The sequence below is a fragment of the Chelonus insularis genome, unplaced genomic scaffold (assembly GCF_013357705.1).
Source record: "Chelonus insularis isolate UGA/USDA-ARS -01 unplaced genomic scaffold, ASM1335770v1 contig_150_pilon, whole genome shotgun sequence".
Classification (NCBI taxonomy): Eukaryota; Metazoa; Arthropoda; class Insecta; order Hymenoptera; family Braconidae; genus Chelonus; species Chelonus insularis.
In genome coordinates this window covers 1,388,773-1,413,566 of record NW_023276392.1, presented here as the reverse complement: position 1 = coordinate 1,413,566, position 24,794 = coordinate 1,388,773, and the positions used below count along the sequence as shown (strand labels likewise).

General features: G+C 30.0%; 5 protein-coding genes across 8 annotated transcripts; 2 read left to right on the top strand and 3 right to left on the bottom strand.

Annotated features, from left to right (window-relative positions):
• Positions 1-1,278: 1,278 nt before the first annotated feature.
• LOC118063875 (uncharacterized) lies at positions 1,279-4,772 on the top strand. Its single transcript, XM_035078075.1, has 6 exons — positions 1,279-1,426; positions 1,715-1,972; positions 2,150-2,286; positions 2,592-3,045; positions 3,135-3,321; positions 3,964-4,772. Exons 1-6 carry the CDS (start codon positions 1,394-1,396, stop codon positions 4,203-4,205), a joined length of 1,311 nt encoding a protein of 436 aa, XP_034933966.1. The 5' UTR covers positions 1,279-1,393; the 3' UTR covers positions 4,206-4,772.
• Positions 4,773-5,666: 894 nt separating this feature from the next.
• Positions 5,667-11,249, bottom strand: Pect (phosphoethanolamine cytidylyltransferase). Of its 3 annotated transcripts, none has more exons than XM_035078076.1 (6): positions 11,054-11,246; positions 10,481-10,618; positions 8,343-8,522; positions 7,211-7,637; positions 6,899-7,119; positions 5,667-6,024 (listed from the first exon to the last, which is right to left on the bottom strand). In XM_035078076.1, the coding sequence occupies exons 1-6, from the start codon at positions 11,095-11,097 to the stop codon at positions 5,928-5,930; spliced, it is 1,107 nt and encodes a 368-aa protein (XP_034933967.1). In that variant the 5' UTR covers positions 11,098-11,246; the 3' UTR covers positions 5,667-5,927. The 3 variants fall into 3 exon arrangements, with proteins under 3 accessions (XP_034933967.1, XP_034933969.1, XP_034933968.1); XM_035078078.1 differs by having other exon boundaries at positions 5,909-6,038; positions 11,054-11,248; XM_035078077.1 differs by lacking the exon at positions 5,667-6,024 and adding an exon at positions 6,203-6,320 and having other exon boundaries at positions 11,054-11,249.
• A 1,452-nt stretch (positions 11,250-12,701) lies between these two features.
• LOC118063889 (ATP-dependent RNA helicase dbp2-like) lies at positions 12,702-17,044 on the bottom strand. The gene is made up of 6 exons (XM_035078104.1): positions 16,852-17,044; positions 15,409-16,634; positions 15,219-15,278; positions 13,496-13,726; positions 13,197-13,397; positions 12,702-12,884 (listed from the first exon to the last, which is right to left on the bottom strand). Coding segments are annotated over exons 1-6 (1,875 nt in total). The 5' UTR covers positions 16,854-17,044; the 3' UTR covers positions 12,702-12,729.
• Positions 17,045-17,549: 505 nt separating this feature from the next.
• Positions 17,550-20,984, bottom strand: LOC118063908 (ATP-dependent RNA helicase dbp2-like). Of its 2 annotated transcripts, XM_035078154.1 has the most exons (7): positions 20,885-20,984; positions 20,681-20,782; positions 19,817-20,062; positions 19,409-19,646; positions 18,555-19,329; positions 18,226-18,468; positions 17,550-18,152 (listed from the first exon to the last, which is right to left on the bottom strand). In XM_035078154.1, coding segments are annotated over exons 2-7 (1,812 nt in total). In that variant the 5' UTR covers positions 20,683-20,782; positions 20,885-20,984; the 3' UTR covers positions 17,550-17,844. The 2 variants fall into 2 exon arrangements, with proteins under 2 accessions (XP_034934045.1, XP_034934046.1); XM_035078155.1 differs by lacking the exon at positions 20,885-20,984 and having other exon boundaries at positions 20,681-20,866.
• A 148-nt stretch (positions 20,985-21,132) lies between these two features.
• Positions 21,133-24,782, top strand: LOC118063880 (luc7-like protein 3). The gene is made up of 8 exons (XM_035078086.1): positions 21,133-21,581; positions 21,744-21,992; positions 22,079-22,285; positions 22,472-22,633; positions 22,725-22,903; positions 22,993-23,084; positions 23,148-23,258; positions 24,274-24,782. The coding sequence occupies exons 1-7, from the start codon at positions 21,477-21,479 to the stop codon at positions 23,219-23,221; spliced, it is 1,068 nt and encodes a 355-aa protein (XP_034933977.1). The 5' UTR covers positions 21,133-21,476; the 3' UTR covers positions 23,222-23,258; positions 24,274-24,782.
• Positions 24,783-24,794: the final 12 nt, after the last annotated feature.

Below are 24,794 nucleotides of genomic sequence, written 5' to 3'. Positions count from 1 at the left end.
ACGAGATTGAAAGCAACAATAGAGATTTTTTAAAGCAATTTTCTATGAGTGTAAAATGCGTTGAAGACTCTAGATAACATATTTGACACAGCCTCTATGCAAGAAGAGACTAACGGAAGAAACAATCTTTCGTTGATGGCAAATAACACTAAAGTGCGTGACAAAAGTGATTTAACGCATTCAGTCAGTGACAAGTACAGTAACTATACAGTAGGAAATTATTTAAAGCCATCTGGAAATTTTTGAATCATTTCCTTAATTATTTCTTTTTTTTATTTTACAAATGAAACGTGATTGTTCAGTTTATAAAATAACGACTTTACTCATAGAACTTTGGAATGCTACACCTTAGGTTAGGAAAACATAGCCTATATGTTTTTAAAATAAATATATTTTTAAGTTAATTTATCAACTAATGAAAATTTTTAATTAAAAAATAATTAACTGTAAATTAAACAAATTGATACATCTGGTAAAAAATACTGTCAATACTCCAAAAAAAACGGCAAATAAACTGATGGGATAATGATCACTTTGAAACGTATCGTTACAATAAGTATCAGTAGTAAAATACCGGTTTACTCGTACGCAAATTCGTTGGTTCAATGTAGACACTGCAACTAAAAAAAAAAAAAAACTTGTTTTTGCGTTCAAAGATCAGTTATATCCCAAAAAATACGACATTGACCTAGAATTTAGTCTTGGAGTTGATGTCAGTAACCGCTTAACTCATTCCTTTTATACATATCTCGAATCGCGTAGCGTTTCGCGTCTCGTTGATTTTCCATCTTTACCTGATCTAAACAGCCAACCATTGCACCTTAGGAAAAAAATACTAATGACTCACTTTGGCTATCTAAAAATGACCGTTGAAAATAATATAATAGTATTTATCTCCATAGCCATATCTAGTTAATTATTTCGTGTTAAAAATTCTTCTTTCATCGAAACTGTTATTCAAAATTATGTTGTGAATCAACATAATGATAATATCAGAATAAAAATGAGTATGTCGAAACCATAGAATTAGCAAAGAAGGTCCTAATGTCGTTGACAGACTTATTTGAGACCATCAATAGTGTCTTGCATGTGGAGAGGACACACGTTCGCGACTAGAATGGTTGTTAGCAGAGGCACCAGGCATGCATTAACAGTACTCTACGAATGGGCTGGTGATTCCCTGTTTCTCTGCTTCCTTTCTTTACCTCTCGCTTTGGTTATCTGCAGGGGGCTCAACAACTGTCTTTACTAGAACGTTCAGTCCATCAGGAACCTCCGTCAAAATTACATCACGCAGGTTTTATCAAGTTTTTGTATCTCATTGCAAGCTCGATTGCTACTTGAGATCCTTTAATCAGTTATTGAGTGAATATCATTTAATTAAATTTAAATCATGTGGAGCATTTTCGTCGTTGGATTTTATACGGTTTGTTCCTTGTGTTATTAATAAATATTTATAAAAAAATATATCAAACAATTATTCTCAGTGTAATTTTTTTTTCTCTTGAAAGTTCAATTAAACTAGCATCAATGAGTAGCAAGAACGTGTTGATTGAGAAAAAAAATATTGTAAACAATGCAAAGGTGGAAGGCTAATTATAGATTATGAATGAACATGAGTGTTTTATGCACGTTCTTGTCAGTCACGTGTTTGATAATAAACAGTAATAAATTGAATAAAAGAATGTTAATTCTATTAAATTACTTGCAATAGATCGTGGTAACGTTAGCTCAAGATTACGAGGTATCAGACATCCAATGCAGCGCAACAACGGCTACAACAGATCTTCTCACTGCAAAAATAAAACGCCCTGTTGGTTTCAAAGGCGCACCGCTCTTTGCTGATGACCGTGCTGCTGATCCTCTCACTGATATCCAGTGTCAAATACGACCTGATCCATCTGATCCTCAAGAAGATCATTATTTTTTGAAAGTCACCGATTTTTCACGCTGTGGAATATTGAAACGAAATGTAAATATGATAGCAATATCTTTTTTTCATACAATATTTTACACTTTTAATTAACAAAGAAAAATAATATGCATAAACTTCTGTTGTATAATAATTTAAAAATAACTTTTATTATTTAATAATTAAAAAAATGCTGAGTATTAGTTTTTTAATGATCGAATTCCTGTTATATTTTAGGGATTCATTCACCTTAGAATATGGTTTCCGGCATTTCCTGGTGTGGTCATGCTGGCAGACCAGGAACTAATTCTCATGTGCAGGCCTCCGGAGCCAACGCTTTTAAGACACAAGGCAGCAGGATTTGCTGGAACATTGTGAGTTTATTTTTACTCACCTAACTCTATATATACAACAACATAATAATGTCTCAATTTATATTAATTAAAAAGTGACAATGACCTTCAAGATTCCATTTACATTTTTTTTTCTATGAAATCTGATTCTTTTTTATCAAAAAATTCTTCCCATTTCTTTTCATAAATAATATATTATTAATCTATCCTTCCGTTTCAAAAGTGCATTGATTTTATCATGATCTACTGTATATAATATTTAAAAGATCAAAGATATGGGTAGTGTAAGTTGATTATTATAATTTGGGGTTGATTACTATTTACAGCCCTCATGGTGCACGAGTTTCGGGAGTGGTTGAAGAAACACCTGGACGTTTAGAGTACGAAGTGGCTCTGTATCGAGAAGCTGTTGGCAATGCATCAGAAAATTCTCTAGGTTCTGAAGCAGTAGATCAAGCAGTTCCGATAGGCACAAAGCTTCAATTACGAGCAAGAATCAGTCCGGAAAGTGCTTGGGGATACATTAAACTTCTGGAAGTAACTGTGAGTCCTGATCCTGATCAACCACATTCTCTTGGAAGTGTTACTCTTGTCAAAGATGGATGTAGAAATCGTGACTTTGCTTCAATAATCCCACATCAACCAGCTCGCTACCGTGATAGAAAGAATGAAGTTTATCTTGACTTCGAAGCTTTTCTGCTGAGCTCCATGCGTGAAAGATCAACACTGTGGATTCACTCGCAAATAAAAGCTTGTATGGAGCCACATGATTGTCAACCAGTGAGTATGTTTTTCAGGCCAGAAAGTCTGAGGAAAAAAACGATTATTTAATTAAATATTTAATCACTGTGAACATGAAATTGTTTTAGGATTTTTGTTTGGATCTCTTTGAGCCTTCTGGTCATGGTAAACGGAAGCGACGAACAGCTGGACTGATTGAAGAATCGTCAGAGAATAATCTACCGAAAAATGATCGAGCAATAAAGAAATATAATGACTCGACACAATTTACAAGAATCAAAGAAAACATAGAGTACACTGTTATGATGCCTAGTGGTAAGAATTCAAATATTCATTTTATTGAAAATTTCAAAAAATGTTCATTAGTGATTTTATTGGTCTGCTTCAATGCCCATCCGATCCTTTAAAGCATGACGCCCATTGATGCATCTTTGATGAGTTAATTTTTATGATTCTTATTTTTAATGATGTAAAATTATCTTTTATGTTCGGTCAAGTTTTTCCATAAATTATTTTCATTTTTCTTATGTAAATCCATGTGCATAAAATGCGATTAGCACATAAATATGAAAATTTATTCATAGTTTTTCTCTCGCTTCTGATAATTTTTTGTTGTTGTATAGCTCATTTGAGTGTGAAGAAGCTAATTGCCCTTTAAATTGTTCAATACATGTAGTAATTAATTTTCAGAACACATTATTATACATACTCATAGGCGGAGTAAATCGTAAAAGAAATGATTCTCGTCTTCTTTCGAGTGTCACATAACTTTTTTATTTTGGTTCGATTTATTCATTTATTATTGATTGATAATTCATGAGAGCAATTGTTCTATTTACATCTTGTTAGAACATAATAATCTTATCATAATGTTATGTTATCCTGTAATTACTGATAACTTTTATCAACAAGATTTATCTGAATTTTTGATTTACTGTATTGTTTATATTTTGACAGATATCTATGATAAAGTGGCACTTGGACTAGAAGGAAGTTGTGGAAGTTTTCTGTACGTGGCAAGTGGTTTAGGCATACTGCTAGTTTTTTCTGCCTTTATCATGTGTTATCTGGCTTCAAGACTACACTATACAACTGCCAATGTTCCGCAAAATAAATCCATCGACGAGCTTATCAGAGAAAGAGCAAGGAAATACTGCGAGCCAACTTCTGGCTATACTGGTCGTTCAACAATGCAGTAAAGATAGACTTTAGTAGTTTTAGTAAAAAAATTTTTTATATTTCTTGTAAAGTAATTTACTTGGTTTCTACAATTGGAATCACTTTCAATAATGAATTCTTTTTATAAATTTTATTACAAAATAATTTATTGGAATCTCTTGAAAGAGATAACAAGCAGAGCTATGACGTGACCTGATAGATGGTGGAAACTTGTGACGTTTGCTCATTTAAATGAATACTTACAATGTAAAAAAGTCGTGATAATATGAGTCAGTTTAATGATAAACATTTTAATAAAAAGTTAAGGAAAAATACTTATTTTTCGTTGAATAAATAAACTAAAAAGACTCAAATTAACACTACTTTGCTTAATAGTATTAAAATATTTTTCTTTCTGGATTGGGCTGGACAAAACCAGAATTGGGTGGTTGTAGGTAATCAGACACTTTGTACATAAGAACACAAATATATTTAAATTAACAATTTAGAATAAGTAATTATTCAAACATAAATACATGTTGACGATATTCATCATTTGAATGTACATAGACGTGTTGTACGTCTTTTCAATAAAAGTAATAAGATAAAAGTTGTCGAAATAATTGTAAGTAAGCTTATAATATAAGCTTTATGAATAAGTTTAACTCAATTTTAAAAGTATTACATTTATATAAATATAATATATATTAATATATCGATCAATTTAAATGTACTACATTTGACTGATATAATTTATTAAAAATAAATAGAGAATGGTTAAGTATTGTTTTTTTTTATCCATTGATGAAACTTGTTAGGATTTTTCTGGTAACAATAAATTTACTCAAGAAAAATATGATACTAAAATAACTCAGAGTATCAAAGAATAAATGGATTGGAAACTTGTAGATAAAATCACTTCTTATTTGAACCATGAAAGAGTATTACTCTTTTTATTAGATCATTTTAAATTGAGGTAGCTATTTCCAACTCAATCTAAAGTCTTCCTTTTAACAGAGTTTTAAGAAAGTTCAGTATCTAATAGAAGCATTCAACTTTTAACTTGAATACATTATCATATTTTATTGTAACAAAGTTCTAAAAATTATCAAATTATGTAATTTATGTAATACTGATTAACTCCAACATGCAAATCAAGAAAGGTTATCGGAAATGTTAATTCACAGATATAAAACGCAATTCAATTTTCCTGACAATTTTTAAGTTGAACATATGATGAAAATTATTTGATTAAAAATAGCTTATAAAACACAGGAATATATTTTATAATTAATTGAACATTGAGTTTGTTAATCAATAAAATTTATTAATAATAAACAGTAAAATAAAATAAGTGTCTTTATAACTTTTCTTTTCAGATGTAATAAATTTCAAACAATTTCGTGTCTTTGGTAAAATTTTTGTTCGTTTTGCTCGACAGAAAGCGCTTGAAATTGTATAAAACTTATCAATTTATTAATATAATAACATTATTCTTATTCTTTTTTTTTTATTAACAAGTGAGATTTAGTGTCTCTTTATTAATGATTTATCTTTAACGTAATACAGTTTAGTTTTCTAGAGTCTTTTGAGTCACTTAAAGCGTCACAAGGACTACTTTAATTAATGAGTAAGTTTGAGATAATCACACAAATCTGAATAAGAAGCAATAAATAAAAGATTCACAATTAAGAATTACAGTATACATTTACATAATCATTGAATTAATTAATAATTCCTTTGTAGGAACTTGTTATTCATTTTTACTCCGATGTTTCCTTTTTTTGTGATTTAATGTAGGCTTCATAAGCAGCAATTTCTTTTTGCTCCTTTCTTAAATTTCTATCCTCGTATGCCAACCTGCAATTTAAACGCTGAATAAACACGTAAAATCACTGAACGGAGCGAAATTATAAATCGATAATAACTAACTCAATTAATATCACTTTAACTTATTTTCTTACTTTAAATTGCAATTATAGTAATTCAAATATAAAATAATGAATAATTCATTAAAAAAAAATTATAAAGCACTAAATTAAACAAGAATATAAGATTTTTATTGGATTTCAAGCAAAATGGATACAAAACAGCAGGATGCAATGAATTATTATTTTTTGTTCAAGCTCGTAATTACTGAATAAAGCTCCTCCGACCTAAGAGGATTTGTAAGATATGAATGATGCACACAAATCTATTTAATAAATTTGCCATTTATCTATCGCTGTATCACGGAAGTGTTGTGATTAAATAAATATTTAAATGATAACACAATTAAGTAATTGTCAATAAAATTTTATAAATTGTATTAATTATATTTGATAAGATACCTTAAAATTATTATGTCTTTAAATAATCTAGACTTCCGTGTCATCAGCTTCAGAAGAGGTGCAAGAACTGAATGATGAAAACGTTATTGTTAAATAAATATTCAATATTCCATTCAATGTTTTAATTTATTATTAGTACTGATTCGAATTATTTTTTGTGTTAAAATAATACTTGTTATTTATATAAACACACAATTGAAAAATTATACGTTTGTGATATGAATATATTCACATAGAGTTAATGTACTTAAAAGATAAAATGAAAAATTATTTTTTGTACATCTTATCCATTATTCATCCATAAAAAACTCTTCATGAAGAATAAATAAATTATCTATAATAATAATAAATAGATAAGCTCTTGCATCTCTTTCTTTTTTGAAATCGAAACAATCGTACGTTACCTGTGCAATATTATTCTCTCGATGATTTTCTCAGTCGTCATATCATTTCCACTATCAAGTAGTTTAAATTTATTTTGTCTTTTGGGTTCCGCATAAGGATCAGTACCTCCTTCACAAGGCATTATTGGAGTTTGTCCATGACATACGACGGAAACATTAAAATGTTCCATAAGATCTTTCGTCACCTCATAAGGGGCACCAATGACAACTTCATTCACATACTGTAATGAAAAATGTAAATTAATATGCAAATTATTATTAATGATATTTCAATTATTCCAACAGCATTGGATTTTGTACTCATATATTCACCTTACACGCTAATACACTAAGCACTCGTTCATGAAGGTTCATGATAGGATGATTACCACATTTATAACGATTTACAGCAGGATCTGTATGTAATCCAACAATTAAATAATCGCCTTCTTTCTTGGCGACCTCCAAAAAGTCTAAATGTCCCACATGGAATAAATCGAAGGCACCAGCAACGTAAACAATCTTATCTCCTGGCTGCGGACTTTTTCCATCACTAAATTGAATTATTTTTTGTGTTGTAGGTAAAAACTGCGAACATCCCGTCCAAGGACTACGAGCTGTTCTATCTTGGCCCATACTTTCGCTTGGTTCTTTATCAACAGTATATTCGCTGTCCCCTTGTTTGAAATGTTGCCTCGTCATCAATAACATTCGACCTACTAGATCTGTTGTAGAGACGCCAGCTGTTCTTTGAACTTCTCTGCAAAAAAAAAGATCATTTTTTAAAAAATTTTTTAGATTTTTTTAGAAACGGAATTATAAATAATAAAACAATAACTCTAGTTACTAATTAGCTTTTACGACATTAGTTGAGTTAAACGATACAAATAATTAAGTTTTTCTCTTAATTATAAATAGTTCTATTTATGATATTATTAACAGTAGTCTATATAGTCTTTTATTACAACTGTTCTTGATCAAGTGCCAAGATACTCTGAACAATATTAAGTAACATTACTCCTTTTTCCTAGACTTCTACGTAGTCTCAGTATTATTAATTATATGCTATCATAATAACCATATCTATTTCCTAGACAATGTTAATTCTAAGATAAACAATATTTAACTTTTGTCTAATTATTCAATTTCCTAGACTAATGTTATTTTTTTTCTTCGATAATTATTGTTATCATAATCTGTTCATTGAAATGGAAATTTCATTTATGTTTAAGAAAAATCTATTTACAGTAGAAAATACTAGAAAGAAACAGTTTATCTGTCACATTTGTTCTACAGAATTTCAATCAAGTTTCAAAGTAAACAGTTTCCTGTTATCATACTGTGACTTAATTTTCAATGATAAAAATATCAAGATTTTCATTTACTACTTCTAATAAAGCAATGTAATTATAAGTCATCTCTTTTCTTTCTATCAATTGATTTAATTTTTAAATATTAGAATTACCGATATCTCCCAGCAGCTTTGACGAGATGATATGTATCAACTCCATCCGCTGTCACGGTAATATCATCACCGTGAACACAAAAATCACAATTGTATTTATCCAAGGTCTCTAAAGTCGTAACATAAGGAGCACCTTCTACAACTTCATCTACCCACTTGATGCCTTTGACCATTTTATACCTGGAAATAGAAACAGAAATAGTTTAATACAATGAAGACAGAGTAGAATATAAATTTAATCCAATTATTGAGGTTATCAATAAGATTATCAATCTTCAAAATATATCTAAAAAATTTTTTTTATAATGTTCAATAAATATTGTTTCAGTATATTACTAATACTAATTATAGCAATTATCATTTTGTAAATAATAATAAAGTAGTTAGTGAAATTATTCATTCAAGGAGCATACATTTTAAAGTGTATTTAAAATAATCAAATAATTATAAACAATTAAAAAATGGTTGAAATAATTGGTTCGAGTATATTCACTCGATATAAATGGAAAATTATCAATAAATGAGCAATTTGTTGCATCACCTTATACTGAATTTTATCAACAATACACACAGAAATTCTTGTTGTATAATTTTCAACAAATTATTTAATTTGTTTTAAAACGTAAAATATTAAAGTACAATAAATAATGATAGATAAATATTATTTCCTACATGTTAATTTATTACATTTGAAGGTGACTGGATAAAATGTATAAAATATTGAATCTAGATAATATTATTTTACAATGATTATGGATAAAAAAATTATTTAATTCATTTAAATCATGATAGAAAAATTGGACAAGAAATAATTGCATTAGATTTAGATCGCAAAAGATATTTCTTAAAAAAATGGAGTGTTGAAAGAATATTTTAGAATGATTTGCTGCAATATTTCTTTTTTACCGTGAATAATTGCACGAATTCTTTTAGTTGTCAAGCCTTTTTTGATGACTTTCAATTTTATTTTTCTGCTTAAAAAAGTCATTTTGATGTAATGTAGTACTAGTAATTATAAAAGCTATTTGAATACATGAATTACTTCGTGATCATAAAATTATATATGTTAATTCAAATGTTAGATTTATGACGTCTCTCTCATAAATTATAGTTCATTCAAAAATATGCTCAAGTTACTTGGTTTTATCAACTCAAGTAGAACGAAATGAAACGAAATACAGCAAATAATATGAGTAGCACTGAACAATATTTAAAATATTTAAACAATGCCATGAGGTAATCTAAAAATACTTATTTAAGCCAAAATTTCATGTCAACCAAATTAACAAAATTAGAAACAAATACATTATCGAAACATAAGAATTCGTTCTTTGATGCGTAATCAACTATTTTTAGTATTTTATTTTTAAAATGACAACGATTATCAGAATAATTTTAGTTCAATCAGTAAACAACCTTCATAAATGTAATGTTAATCATTAAGTAATTTCAATTCATTAAATCCAAAGCAAAGAAATTCTCTTATTTATTCAATTGATAATTGCAAAAATTCATTATCAAGGTCACGGAAAAATTTCAAAGTTAAAGATCTTTTCAGAACGACATTTTAACCAAGGTCACATACATCCTGTAGTTAATTAAGTTTCAAGAAAAAATTTTTTTAAATTTGTTACAGTAATAAATGGTAACTTCAATGACACATACTGATGTGAAATATGAATCTCGGATTCTCATAATGAATGATAAGCCAGTAAGTAGACTTTAATGTATTCTTGATAATAAAATATTAACGTGTCAGGTTTAGAACCGTGTACATTTACAAATTCTTTAATAATAAGTTTCTTATTGATCGATCTATAGTCTTAAACATTTAGGTGCATAAACCTGTAATATCTACATTCATCCTATTCTATTGATTAAAACCACTTGTAATAAATTATATGGGTTCTCACATTTATAGTTAAGTTAACGATAGTGAATATAAGGTCAAGGATTCATCAACTTTTCTCAATACTTAATAATTATTTCAACAAGTATTAATATACATTTGTCCTACATCAATTCCACTGATCGATGAATGAATTTGCACATTTTATAAAGTGTTTAACATAGAAGAGAAGTAGGATTTTTTTGTCAGTAATCGCCTCATGAATTTTACTTATTATCAATTTATTCACCTTTCTTCCTGAGTAAATACTGGAGGTCCTTTATGCTTTGTAATTTCTGCATCAGTGTGTACCCCAACAACTAAATAATCACCAAGTGCTTTGGCTTGACGAAGAGAGTTGGCATGGCCAAAATGTACCATATCATAGCTATAAATTAAAAATATTAATTAATATCATAAACTTGTCATTTTTTATTTAACAATAATCAATAATAGTAATTAATAAATACGAATAAATAGATAATTTTGTGTCAAGAATTAAATTAATCGAAGAATAAATAAATTGAGCATAGTGTCAGTGTTTAACATCAATCATTAAAATCACTAGAATTAATCATACTATGTCAATTTCAGAATTATTTTCACTATAATCAATTGTTTCTAAACCAGTAAACTATCGGTATTACAAATACATTGAAAAAAAAAAATTTAGAGCTATCAATCAATAAAGTTAATTAATAAATGATTTATTGAAAAATTATACTCGTGTATTTGACATAAATTATTAGACTTTCTGTGAAATTTTGATAATTGATGTTTACACAAATACATGTGTTGTGAATCATTTTGTCAAGACACTTACCAACCATCACACCACACACGCACTTCCTTCTTCTTTTCAGTCATTTTGTTATAAAAATATAGTTATTTGTACAATTAATCCTATTTGGAATGTTTTATCAACTAACTTTGATTTGACTGATGTTGCAAAATATAAATAATCCTTTATAATCAAGCGTCCACAGCAGACTGGAGGCAATTGAGACTGCCACCTACTATTTACTACCCGTGTATAGCCTCATGAATGACGTCATTAAAATAGTCCCTACAGCGCAGACGCCGGGAAATCATTCAAAATGACTAATCACATCATCTCCCATCAGTATCTAGAATTCTTTTTGCGATAGTGCATAACAGATAATAATATTTTTCTTTTAAAAATCAATAACAACGAATTTTCAACGTTAAGGGATTTCTACTCTCTATTTCTCTATTTTTAACCTAGTTACTCAGCTTCAAAATACAAAAAAAAAATCAAGGACAGGTTTTATGAAGTTTTTCCTCATTTTTTCTATTAGCATGCCAACAACTTATATCTCTGATAGGTAATTGACAATTAATGAATGTATAAAAACTAATCAGGTTTCATTAAAACTAAATAATTTATTCAAAATGCACAGTAACCCAAAGCATAATAATTACAAATGAAACAAAAAAATAAAATCTCTGATGAACAGTATTTTAGTGCGTATAAAATTAAAAATAAATTTCATTAGTTTTTTTAGCGCCAATATATATTATGTTATTGTATAAACAATAATAATCGAAATCATTATATTGGAATAGTTAAATAAAAACAAACGTGAACTACATATTTAACTATATTTCTTTAAATTATACGATAAACTCATGTTTATGTTATCTCCAATAACATTTGAAGAAACATAAGAAATAACTTTATCAATTGTCTAATGTCTAGACAATTGATGGATTACAAAGCATTTAATTGTGTCAGGCAAAACATTGGCCTATAGAAATACTTATAAGCTATTTGTATAAATGAAATATCAAATGAATAGAGTATTCTACGACATTAATAAAAGAGATATCAAGTATCGTTTGTAACTCTGACCATGTCGGATGATTTTTGATATCAATTGACCCAATCAAGTTGCGAGAATTCCCTCTTTACTACTTTCATATCCTGCAGTTAATGACATTATCAATTTTTTTGCGCTTATCAAAATATGTGAAAATAATCGAATAAATAGTCTAACAGTATAGGATTTTATAAAGTAATAAATTTTGTTTTTATCACATATTTTAGAACTACATGGTTTTAGGTTTACTTATTTATTCAATTATTTTGTTATAGTTTAATTGCTTTTAATGTATTTATATAATCTAACAGTTGGTAATAAAAGTGTGAATTTATTTTATTACAATGTACTTATTTTATAAACTTATTTACGCTGGTCATTCTTATTCTAAGGAGTTATTAAATTTGATTTCTTATAATTATTTTATCAGTTAAATTACTTTCTGGAGACATTTTTTTCCTCAAGGAGTAACATTAAAAATATTTTATTTTTATAATTCTATGACTTCTCTCTCTCCTTTCCTTTACTTTTATCACTAAATTACGTTAATCAAATGTATATTCTTTATTTTGTCCCTTTTTCCCTCTAATAAATTTATTTTCATTTCCACTCAATTGATTTATTCGATTATTTTATTTAATTTTCAATTTTTCTATCATCAATAACCATTTCGTTGAGTATATGATCCACTATTTCCATACGAATTTCCATTTTGGCCATAACTATTACTATTGGAGCTATTTCCTCCGTAATTGTTTGATGAAAAAGGTTTAACATTGTAACTGCTACCACTCATACTGCTACCACCACCTCCTTAAATCAATAAAACATTTATTTAATTCTAATTTTCATAGAATGTCATCAGATTTCAATTAAATCTGATTTATTTTGAATTAATTGCTGTAATAATAACTCTTTAATTTGAATTTTTTAGTTTCTTCATACAGAATATTTCAATATCTCTACACAATATGGTACTGATGACAGAGAAAAAAAGTACAGTTTTGCAACATAAATGTATATATTCATTCTTGATTATTGTAATATTCTGTTGAAAGACGTCTGCAGTAATTTTGATAATGAATCATATTCATTATTCACTATTTTTTAAAAAACATATTTTACCTGAATTATTTCCACTCCACTTATTGCTTCCACGATCTCCTCCGTTTCCGCGATCAAATCTATTCCTGTCTCCAGAATCTCGGCCTCCTCGGTTTCCTCCGCGGGAACCTCCTCCTCCTCCTCCTCGTGAATTATTCCCTCGACTATTGTTACCTCCTCCTCCATTATTTCCACCACTAGATCTTCCTCCATATCTACCTCCTAAATTTTTATTATCTTTTGAAATTATTTATTAAAAATAATAATACTTAAAATGATAGAAAAAATTTATAAAATTATGATTAAAAAAAAGTTTTTACGTTTAAATAGACTAGGATTTCTTGAAAGCTCATAGAGTTTAGGATTGACAACTTGTTTTGCTTCTTCTAAAACCTGAATCAAGTCATTAGCTTTATGTGCATTGCTTGGAGTAAAAAATGCATATGCTGTTCCGGTTCTTTGAGATCTTCCTGTACGTCCAATTCGATGGACGTAATCTTCTGAATTTGATGGGTAGTCCAGATTTATTACAAACTTGACATCTTCGACATCTAGATAGAAAAATAAGTTTAGTAAAAAATCAAAAAAAGAACTTGATTCTTTGTGGTGCTATGAAAAGCATGTTAAATTAATTTGTCAAATATGATGATGATTAAATAATAAATAGTATTTTTAATCAAATGATGTAAAAATTTGAAAGAGAAGGTCTATTAAAAAAAAAAATCTATAAAGGATTATAATTAATAAAAAATTATGAATAAACAATGCGTACTTGAAATTGATTTTCTATTTAAAAAAAATTCTATTCATAGACCTTCTACTTTTTTGTAGGACATGAGAATGAATTAAAGTGATAAAATAAGTTTGACTTGCATTGAATATACAGTGAGAACAAATGAGTCGACCACAAAGAGCAAGCACATTTGAATTACCTGTTTATTAAAAGCTGGAATGTAAATACATTTGTTTGGAAATGTAGAGGAATCAGAGCTCAGATGGTTGTCAAGACTCGCATGAGAGAAAAGCGAGCTCTAGATAAATGCTTTAGCAATTTCACACCCTTCTCTCCCGCACCAAAGTATGGATCTTTTGTTGAATAAAGTATGGATTTGTTGGACTTACTTTCCTAAGAATCTCTGCTCATCAGCTCGCCGTTGATGGAGTATAACAGAAGCTTGAATTTGGAAGCAATGTCATGAACTTCGTTGACGACGTGTTGAGGGCACAATTTTTAATTGATAATTATTACCAAATGATTGGTGATTGATTCTCAATTGTCGCCAATAATTTCATGAGCATTGCAGACGACAGTTGGTGGACGGCGTTCTCAAGAAATGACCGAACTACCTATGAAAAAAATAGCTGCTTTCTGGTGTAGATCTCTTGCCCTAACTCTTAGCTTCTATTCCATACTTTGGACCGTCGCAGGTACAGAGTGAGAGTGTGGTTTTTTGAGTGGCACGGTTCAAACCGAGGCACAGCGTTATGTTAGCTTGTTGCGAGGGGACGCAGTCACACCCCGATCATTTATTTTTCCAAAGCAAGCTCTTCCAGAGTTCTTATCATTGATAAAACTCCGTCGCATGTGCCTCTGAAAACACATAGAACAGCACGTTATTACCAGACTGACAAGACTTGTCTAGTTCTGAACTATTAATATCAAATCGACGCATTAACCACCCTCACTATCGCTTTACCATCCTTCGTTTTTCACCTGTAAAATGTCCAAACATTCGTCTAACCATGTAATATAATTGATTAAAGATAAAATTTTTATAAAATAAAATTATATGATAATTTGTTGGTATTTCTTTGAAGGCTAAAAAAATGTTTGGATTCCTAAATCTATACTAACATATTTAATTATAAATTAATTAAGTCTAATGTAAATACTAAAAACCAGCGTCAATCAGTCTGGCACATGCCGTCATCCGTGACCACGTTTGTTTATTATAGAATACTGTCAAAATTGTTGGAAACCGATAGTAACCATCGCAGCCTGACCCTTACATCTTAGATTATTGCACAAATACTAATTCTTACCTAACCCTCGAGCTGCTACGTCTGTTGCTACTAAAATAATTGATCGGCTGCTCCGAAATTCTGAAAAAAATGAATTCATATTATTATTATAAAAATCATGTTCGCATAATGTAAGTATTTTAAGATTAATACAGATTATAACTTAGCAGTTATAAGAATCAAAGAATTCAAAAAAAAATCGAACACTTACGATTAAGAACATAATCCCTTTCTGGTTGACTTTTATCTCCATGAATTCCAACAGCGTCCCATCCAAATATGCCGAACTTATTTATAGCTCTTGTAATATCGTCAACTTTTCTTTTCGTCTCTACGAAAATAATTGTCTTATTTTCAGGTTCATTCGCAATTTCTTCAAGTAATTTCATTAGTTTACTTTCTTTTTCATATTCTTCACAAACATCAACGATTTGTAAAATATTATGATTAGCTGCAAGCTGTAAAGAGCCGACATTTATTTGAATATAATCAGTTAAAAATTCTTCTGCTAAATTCCGAACTTCCTTTGGCCATGTAGCTGACCACATTAAGGTTTGTCTGTCAGGTCTAATTTGTTCGACTATTTTTCTTATTTGTGGTTCAAAGCCCATGTCTAACATCCTATCAGCTTCATCAAGAACTAAGTAAGTACATCTTCTGAGGTTAGTAGTCCCACGTTCTAAAAAGTCTATTAATCTTCCGGGTGTTGCTATGCATATCTCCACGCCTCGTTCTAGATCTCGTGCTTGGGGACCTTTTGGAGCTCCTCCAAAAATACATGTGTTTCTTACTTGAGAAGAGATCCCAAAATCAGCAGCAACTTGTTGGATCTGTTGAGCAAGCTCTCTTGTAGGAGCAAGAACAAGTGCGATAGGTCCATCACCTCTATTAAGTCTAGGCTGATGATTAATATGAACTATTGCAGGTAAAATATAGGCCAATGTTTTTCCGGAGCCAGTCTGAGCTATTCCCACCATATCACGACCCGATAAAGCTATAGGCCAACCTTGAGCTTGAATTGCTGTCGGATGGTTGAAACCTTGTCTCCTAATTTCATCCATAACATAGTCAGGAAATCCCCCTTCTTCAAAATAGATACTTGGTGCTGGTATTCCTGATCCTTTTACTGTAATTTCTCTTGATGATCTGTAAGAATCAACTACATGGGGGTTCCTAGAAACAACATTAGGATGTGGTTGATAAAAATCTTTACGAAATGGAAGTAAATTGTTCAAGTCCCAGCGAGGTTTTCGCAATCTTTCGCCTGGCTGGCGGTTTTTAAAAGAATTATTGCCAAATCCACTATCACGACTGCTTCCAAAACGGGATCCTCCATCTCTATTCCCAAAACGACTTCCACCACTACTTCCACCGCGAGATCCACCTCCCCCGCCGCCTGTTCCCCGTCTGTCATTACGATCACGGTCGCGAAAAGCCCTAAAAATGAACAATAAATATTATATTCAGAATGAATACACTTATAGTATGAATAGATACATTTTTAAAAAATTTTTTAACTAGTTAAAATTAATCATTTCTTGTTAATTTTGAATTATAATTGCTTATCAAGAAACGACAATCATTACTTAACATATAGAAAGAATGTTTTGTTCATATTTAAAGAATTTTTTCGTCCAACAATTGTTGTACTTACATTTTCTTTAATTATTTCAATTGGAATTCGGAGAGAACTAATTTAGAACCACTCCGAATTCGCTAGCTTTTTCTGTAAATATTGACGATAAGCGTCACTTTTATCACAAGAAGATTTCGCGGATAATCCAGAGCAGTCTTGATATCAAGTTGTACTCAATATTCTTCTACTTGTGATCCTTGTTGGTAGTAAAGATCCAATGGCGGAAACTTTTACAATGGAAAATAATTCTAACCTAACATAAATATTTTATAGTTCTCCGCTAGATGGATTAGATGCTAATTTTAATTATTAGCGGGAAGTTTTAATTTTGATGTTGATTGATTAAGTGGGAATTAAATTTTACAACACAAATATAATACTTGGATTAATGTAAAAACATTTTATATTTAAATGAAAAAGAAAATAATTTTATTATTTCTAAGTTTTAAATTTAATATACATCATAACCATATTCTTTTTTAGTGTACCAATCACAGAAACGTTAAAATCTCATGAAATATACTAATTTCAGTTCAAGAAAAGTAAAATTAATTTAAAGTTCTTAAAAATTGTCTAAAAACATTTTATGTTATTGAATGATATCTTTCTAATAACTGAGAAGCAGTAAATAAATTTATTATATCACGAAATTTTATAAAAAGGATTATATCAATTTCAATTATTACTTAAAAATAAAAATACTGATACAAGTGCTATTGAAAATGTGATGATTCATTAAAATAAATATAGTTAAATTATTCAAAGTGTTTGATTGAAATCTCTTATAATAACAAATATAATGTAACTTAGACATATTTTTTGTTTCAGTGAAACTATTACTTTTCAGTCTATTAGTAAAACTTTCTTTACGATCACATATGATTCATAATTGTGAAAACTAAGAGATCTTTTCTTATGAATGTGATTTATATTAATCAAGAATACTGACAGTGATATTTAAAATTTTTTTTTCTCATTATCTGACTTAGTTTTTGTATGTTTTCGTTTAACTCAATAAGAACTTGGAGCTGAATAATTACATTCATATCTTCCATCAGCAGACCGATAGTTGCCGTTATTTTGAATGTAATTTCTCTGAATATTATAACTGTATACTGAATTTTGATTGACTTGAGGTTTTGCCGGATAGTTATTATATGTAGATCCCACATAATTATTCAATGTCGATTGATAAGGCATTCCAGAGCGATAATTATTTTTTCTAGCAATGCTTTCGATTGGCTGGGCACAATTGTTAGTCAAACGTCTATCATTTCTGTCATTGTTTCTTGGAGCTTGTCCACCATATCTTTTACCACCTGTAATAAATGAAAAATATAAAATTATAACAAACGATATTAAAAAATTTCGTGAATGGAAACTCTAAATTACCTTTAGTGTTAAAGTTGCCGGATTTGGCAAGCTGTGCCATTTCACTCAAACGTGGATTAATATTTTGTCCGGCTTCACGTAATACCTCTATTAAGTCTTCAGCGTGTTTCATGTTATGTGTTGTAAAAAAAGCATAAGCTGTTCCAGTTTGACGTCTCCGACCGGTACGACCGATGCGATGAATGTAATCCTCTGACGATGATGGGTAATCGAAGTTTATTACATATTTGACGTCATCAACATCTAGATATTAAAAGCAGATTTATCGTATTTTCTATGACGGTTTCTGATTTTAAATCATGGAATCATAAATTTTATATTATACACACCTAAACCTCGAGCTGCTACATCAGTTGCTACCAAAATGGGAGCTCTTCCACTTCTAAATTCTTGAAGAACATGATCTCTTTCGTGTTGATTTTTATCACCATGAATACTTAATGCTTGCCACCCATCTCTTCTTATATTTCTTGTGATGTCGTCAACTTTTCGTTTAGTTTCTACAAAAATAATTGTTTTATTCTCTTTTTCCGTTCCAATTTCTTGCAACAGTCGTTGTAATTTAATATCCTTTTCAAATTCTTGACAAACATCAATAATCTGAATAATGTTATGATTAGCTGATAAGGTCAAAGATCCAATATTCAACTGAGTATAATTCGTCAAAAAATCTTCAGCTAAAGCTCGCACTTCTTTAGGCCATGTCGCTGACCACATTAGAATTTGACGATCAGGACGAATTTGCTCAATTATTTTACGGATCTGTGGTTCAAATCCCATGTCTAACATGCGATCAGCTTCATCTAAAACTAAATATGTGCATCGTCGTAAATTAGTCACTCCACGTTCCAAAAAATCAATTAATCGGCCTGGGGTGGCAATGCATATTTCAACACCACGCTCGAGATCTTGAACTTGAGGTCCTTTAGGAGCTCCTCCGAATATACAAGTATTTCTCACTGCTGCTGTTTCACAGAAACAGTTTGCTACCTCTTGAATTTGTTGAGCTAATTCTCGTGTTGGAGCGAGAATCAAAGCTATTGGACCGTCTCCAGCATTCAATGGTGGCTGATTAATTAGATGAACAATTGATGGCAACATGTACTGTAAATAACATCAACCATGTCATATTTGATAAAATAAAAAAAATATTATCATTCGATTTATCGAGGTGTTGACTTACTCCTAGAGTTTTTCCTGATCCAGTTTGAGCTATTGCTACTAAATCTCGACCACTAAGAGCTATAGGCCATCCTTGAGCTTGAATTGCTGTTGGATGTGAATACCCCTGTTTTTTGATTCCTTCCATAACATAAGAAGGAAAATTTCCTTCCTCAAAGCATTGAATTGGATTCGGTATATTCTCTCCTTTAAGCGTTATCTCAGCAGCTAGACGGAATTTTCTAATTTCTTCCGGTGACCTAGTTGCAAAGTAATAATTTTTGTATCAGCTTTCTGTCATTGGAGATAAAAACGATAGTTTTTAACTTATAAAAAATCAATTATCGACTAAAATAGGAAGTATTAAATAATTTTAAAAGTTTTAATACATAAATGCAATTAACGATGTATGTATTTTTATAAAATTAACCTGTTTTTTACTGCGGGATGTTCAATGTAGAAATCTTTTTTCAGTGGTTCTAAAGATTTAATATCCCAATTCAGCTTTTTTACAGCGACACATGACTGCTGCTTGCCCTTTATTCCACCATTGCTATTATTTCCTCGATTATTAAATCTTCCGGCACCGTTTCCGTAATTATTATTATCATATCCTCGTCCATTTCTGTTGTTTCCTGCGCCATGACCTCGGCCTTGCTCACGCTCCCGATGAAACCTAGAAAATTTGCCATTAAAACATTTTACTGTTATAACATGAAATACGCATTACAAGTTTGCAGAAACAATTACGTAAATGTGATGTTTCAATTGAATACACTCTGATATTTCCATTAAACTGTTGTGATGACGCAAGCTTACCACGGAATGATAATTTAATTATTATTTATACAATATCATTAATGTATTATTTTATCTATTTAGTAATTCTCTGTATTTTTTTTTTGTTTAAATAATACATAACACAATAGAGCTATAAATAAAGTTTGACATTTGCATATAAATTTGAAAGATAGTTATCTGAGATGAAAGTTTTTTTGCAAGAAATAGTTGATTTATGTTCAAACTTATAATATTCATCAGAATAATTAATAGCCATATAAACTAAATATTCGTAAATTTTAATAAATTATTCAATTAATTCATTTCATTCGATATGAAATGCAGGTCAAACAATTGGTTGTAATCGTAATCTTATGAAGATGTTAAAAAAAAAAATGGCCGTGTCCTAACAAATGATAGATAAATCTACAATACGAAATTACTGAAGTAAAACATACATGATTGATAAACACTCTTGTATATTGATTGAGAGTTGTCATTCATTACTACTTACATTATTGGAGTTTAATAAAAATTCACTTGGCAACACAATTTTTGCTTGTCTCTTGTATCCAAATCAATCAATGATCTGACATGGATGGAAGTCTGCGCGAGACTAAATAAAATCGAAAATAATTGATTATTATTAATAAATAGTTAGTAATGAATATAAATTTTTTCATCCTAAATTAATACACAAAAATAAATACGAAATTACAAGGTTGAGGTGATGGCCAATAAAGTTTGGACCAAGCCGGCAATCCCGCCAGCTACAAGACTTGACAAGTGAACTTCCGAAAGTAGTCCCTTGTAAACTGTTGCTATAGAAACGGCGGAGGAATACGAATATATTTTTCGTTAGAAAGATCCATATTCGCCCCAACAGAAAATACACCGAGAGAGCTCAAAATCAGTTTGTTCCATCAAATTCTATTGTACCTACAGAAAGCTATTAAATTTTCACATTCTGATTCAAGCTAAAAAATTAGATGGCGAAACTGATGATTTTTGTGGGGCTAAAATTTACTCTGTGAATAAAACAGGATTCAACAATTTTACTCATTTCTTTGCTATTCACATTCCTCTCATAAATGTTTTAGTGTGTGAATGTTCTGTATACAGTGTACTCGTCTTAATATTTACAAAAAAAATAATTAAAACATTTTTATTAACGTCCTAGATGATCATAAACAATTTGGAATTATTTCTTTTCAATTATAGATAAAATAATTGACATATTTCAGTGAACTAATGTAATAGTTTTATATTTTATTCGGCGTTTGAAGATTGATTAGTAATCAGCTACAAACATGGCTGCTGCAGCGGCTGCCGCGCTTCTTGATGAATTAATGGGAAGAAATAGGAATGTTTTACCTAATGAAAAGCCGAAGGAACTTAATTGGGAAGATCCTGAGGTGAATATTCATTTTAAAGTCAAACAAAAATCCATCTTCTACGTATATATTCATTTATTTCTCCATGAGAAACATTGACTGCTACTGTCAATTTTTTTTTCTTTGTTATTTATTATTTGTCTGAGTTCTTTATTTACTGTATTTCTAATGATATTTTTACAGTTCTGCAAGCTCTACTTAGTCAAATTCTGCCCTCATGACCTTTTTGTGAATACACGAGCTGATTTAGGAGCTTGTACAAGAGTTCATGATGACGAAGCACGAGAACTCTTTGAAAAAGCACCGTATTCTTACAAGAAACAACAATATGAAGATGAATTTATACGATTCTGTCAAAGCATGCTTAATGAGGTTGAAAGAAAAATAGTTAAAGGCAAACAAAGGCTCGCTCTTATTGGGAAAACAGAAGCAGTAAGTTTCTTAAAGATGATAAAATTAATAATTTCGTTCTGTTTTATTGCTTATTAATTATATTTTTCTGAATTTTATTTAAACAGCCTACTTTGACTCCAGCACAAACTCAGAGGAATGAAGAGCAAATAGCCTTGCTTACTGAGAAAATTAATAAACTTGTAGAAGAGGCTGAACAAAGTGGAATTCAAGGAAATGTAGAGCAAGCTCAAGGTCTCATGAGATTATGTGATCAACTTAAAGAAGAACGAGAGACACTTAGAAAGTCTAATGATAATAGTCATTACAATCAGGTTGGTAACTGTTGATTAGATGATTGGTTTCACTTAACAGTCATTTTACTATTAAGAAAATCTTTAATATTTTTCGTAGAAAAATATGTATTTTTTTTTTAAATAATATCTTTCATTTTAATCATGATACTTCCTTTGTTTTATATATCAAGAGATTATTTTATCTTTTTATTTGTTTACTTATAGACGGCGGAGTTAGCAGCAGCTCAAGAAAAGCAGATGGAAGTCTGTGATGTTTGTGGAGCATTTCTCATTGTCGGTGATGCTCAGCAACGTATTGACGATCACTTAATGGGTAAACAGCACGTGGGCTATGCTAGATTAAAAAGTGCTCTCCAAGAAATAATGGTAATACTATTGAAAGCTTTTTCTCACTTTATAATAAAACAATGAACTGAGGCCTTTCAATTTTTAATCGGTTGTTTTCTATTTAAACTAGGCCAAACGAGAACGAGCAAGGGATGAAAAAGAACAAAAGAGAGATGAAGACAGAAAAAGGGCTCGGGCTAATGAAGAGCTTGAAAGGAGACGTCGTGATGACAGAGACAGAGATCGCGATCGTGATAGAGACAAACGTCGGAGACGTGATGATGAAAAGAATCGTCATGACTCACACAGGTTTGCTGCATTTTACTCAATTTCGGGTATTCATTACAGAGGCTTCTGTTATTAGATTTGATAAGTAATGCTATTGATTTGTATTCCAGGAATTCCAATTATAATAGTAGGAGTAAATCACGCGATCGTCATGACCGTCATAGAGATGACGACAATTATCGTCGTCATAATAGAGATAAAGGTATAAGAATTTTTAATTATGAGTATAAATTTCGGTAAATTATTATTATGATTTTATTTACAGGAAGTCGAGATCACCGAAGCTCCAATAGTCACAGTCGTCGTCGCCACCGTTCTAGAAGTCGAAGTCACAAGTAACTACTCTTGATTGGTTAGTGAGTGAGAAATAAGCCAGGTATGCACTATACAATTAAATATTAACGTGTCAATTACTGTGCAGGTATTAAATCAGGTGAGTTAAAAACGCTGCACATAAATCAACATAAATAATAATAATTCCTATATTTAACGAGATTATATAAATAAACAACGTTCCAAAAATCTTCCAATATCAATTCAAATAAAAGAAAATAAAAAAATTTTTTTTAAATAACTACAATCTAGATAAAATTCACTATCGTCCAAAATATTTAGCACTTTTTTTAATGTTTAGTAATTAAATCTCAATCGCGAATAATTTTGAATGCGGGTTGAAGCCGTAAAGTCGCGAGTCAATTGAATAGTTACATAATGAATTAGTTTATATAAAAATAAAATAAACGCAGAGCAAGTTAGGAGAAGGTATACCTATACTTGCTTTCATAAGAAAATAATGAAAACTCCTTAGGAAAGAAAAGACGGCCGATTTTTTGTGAAAACGTCAAAACAACATACGTTTTTGTTTATTATTTTTTTACGTAAAAAAAACGAGTGGTTTAGTGGAGGAATCAGTGCCTACTACAGTAGACCTGCTACAACAGTGCCCTGTGTGACTGTGACTATATCCTAGCTTCTGCCACATTTATGAGGTATTTATGTCGGAATGAGTAATACCAAAATGTCTTTTTAACCAAAGGGAAATGTATTAAGTCCTCTATCAATTTGTTATAATACATAAATAGGTTTATTGAATTATTGACATTAAAAATAATCAGTTGAAGTCAATAAATGTTTTTTACGCAAAGCTGTCGGCTTAATCCCGATTGTCCAGTTATCTTTCGAACACTGACAGGATTCTAAAAAGTGTCGCAAAATTGGTGACGGTCTTGTCGGCGAAACAATTCTACATTTAAAAAATATTCAAATTAAAAGCGTCCAGCAGTGAAATTAAATTATATTGATATATTAATTCTTTATGATTATTAATATTAATTGGTTTATGTAAAAATTTTATTTTAAGAGATGTTTGAAACGTCTTTGTTTATTTCCAGAAATCCAATGATCATTATTTGGAGAGATCTGACGTGCAAAAAATCATGCGAGTATCCAGCTCAAAATATGTTTAAGGTAAAGATTTTATAATCTTGAAACTCCAAGCGCGAAATGTAAATTATTTGACAATTTACGTATTGTTTGCGACTAAATTCAAGTCGTCAACACGTGCTTAATTAACCATTTATTTTCCTTTTTTTAACTGACTGTTGGACAGTCGACAAATGAAACGATTTCCATTGATGGCCATGTTTTTTGGTCAAATTTCTAATTCCATGAATTCAAATAGAAGCTATTGTTATTTTATCAACACGGGTTTAACATTTCACATCGAATAAAATTGTTATTTTAGGACTGTCTTAAAACTGCAAATAAAGTGTAATTTAACTAAATTAACGTGGTGGATTGTACATTGATTGATAATTGTAATTTTCTTGTCGTAAAATAATTGTTATTTCTCATAAATAAACAGAAAAAAGAACAAAAATAACAACAAAAAACAATAGGAATTGTGTATAAT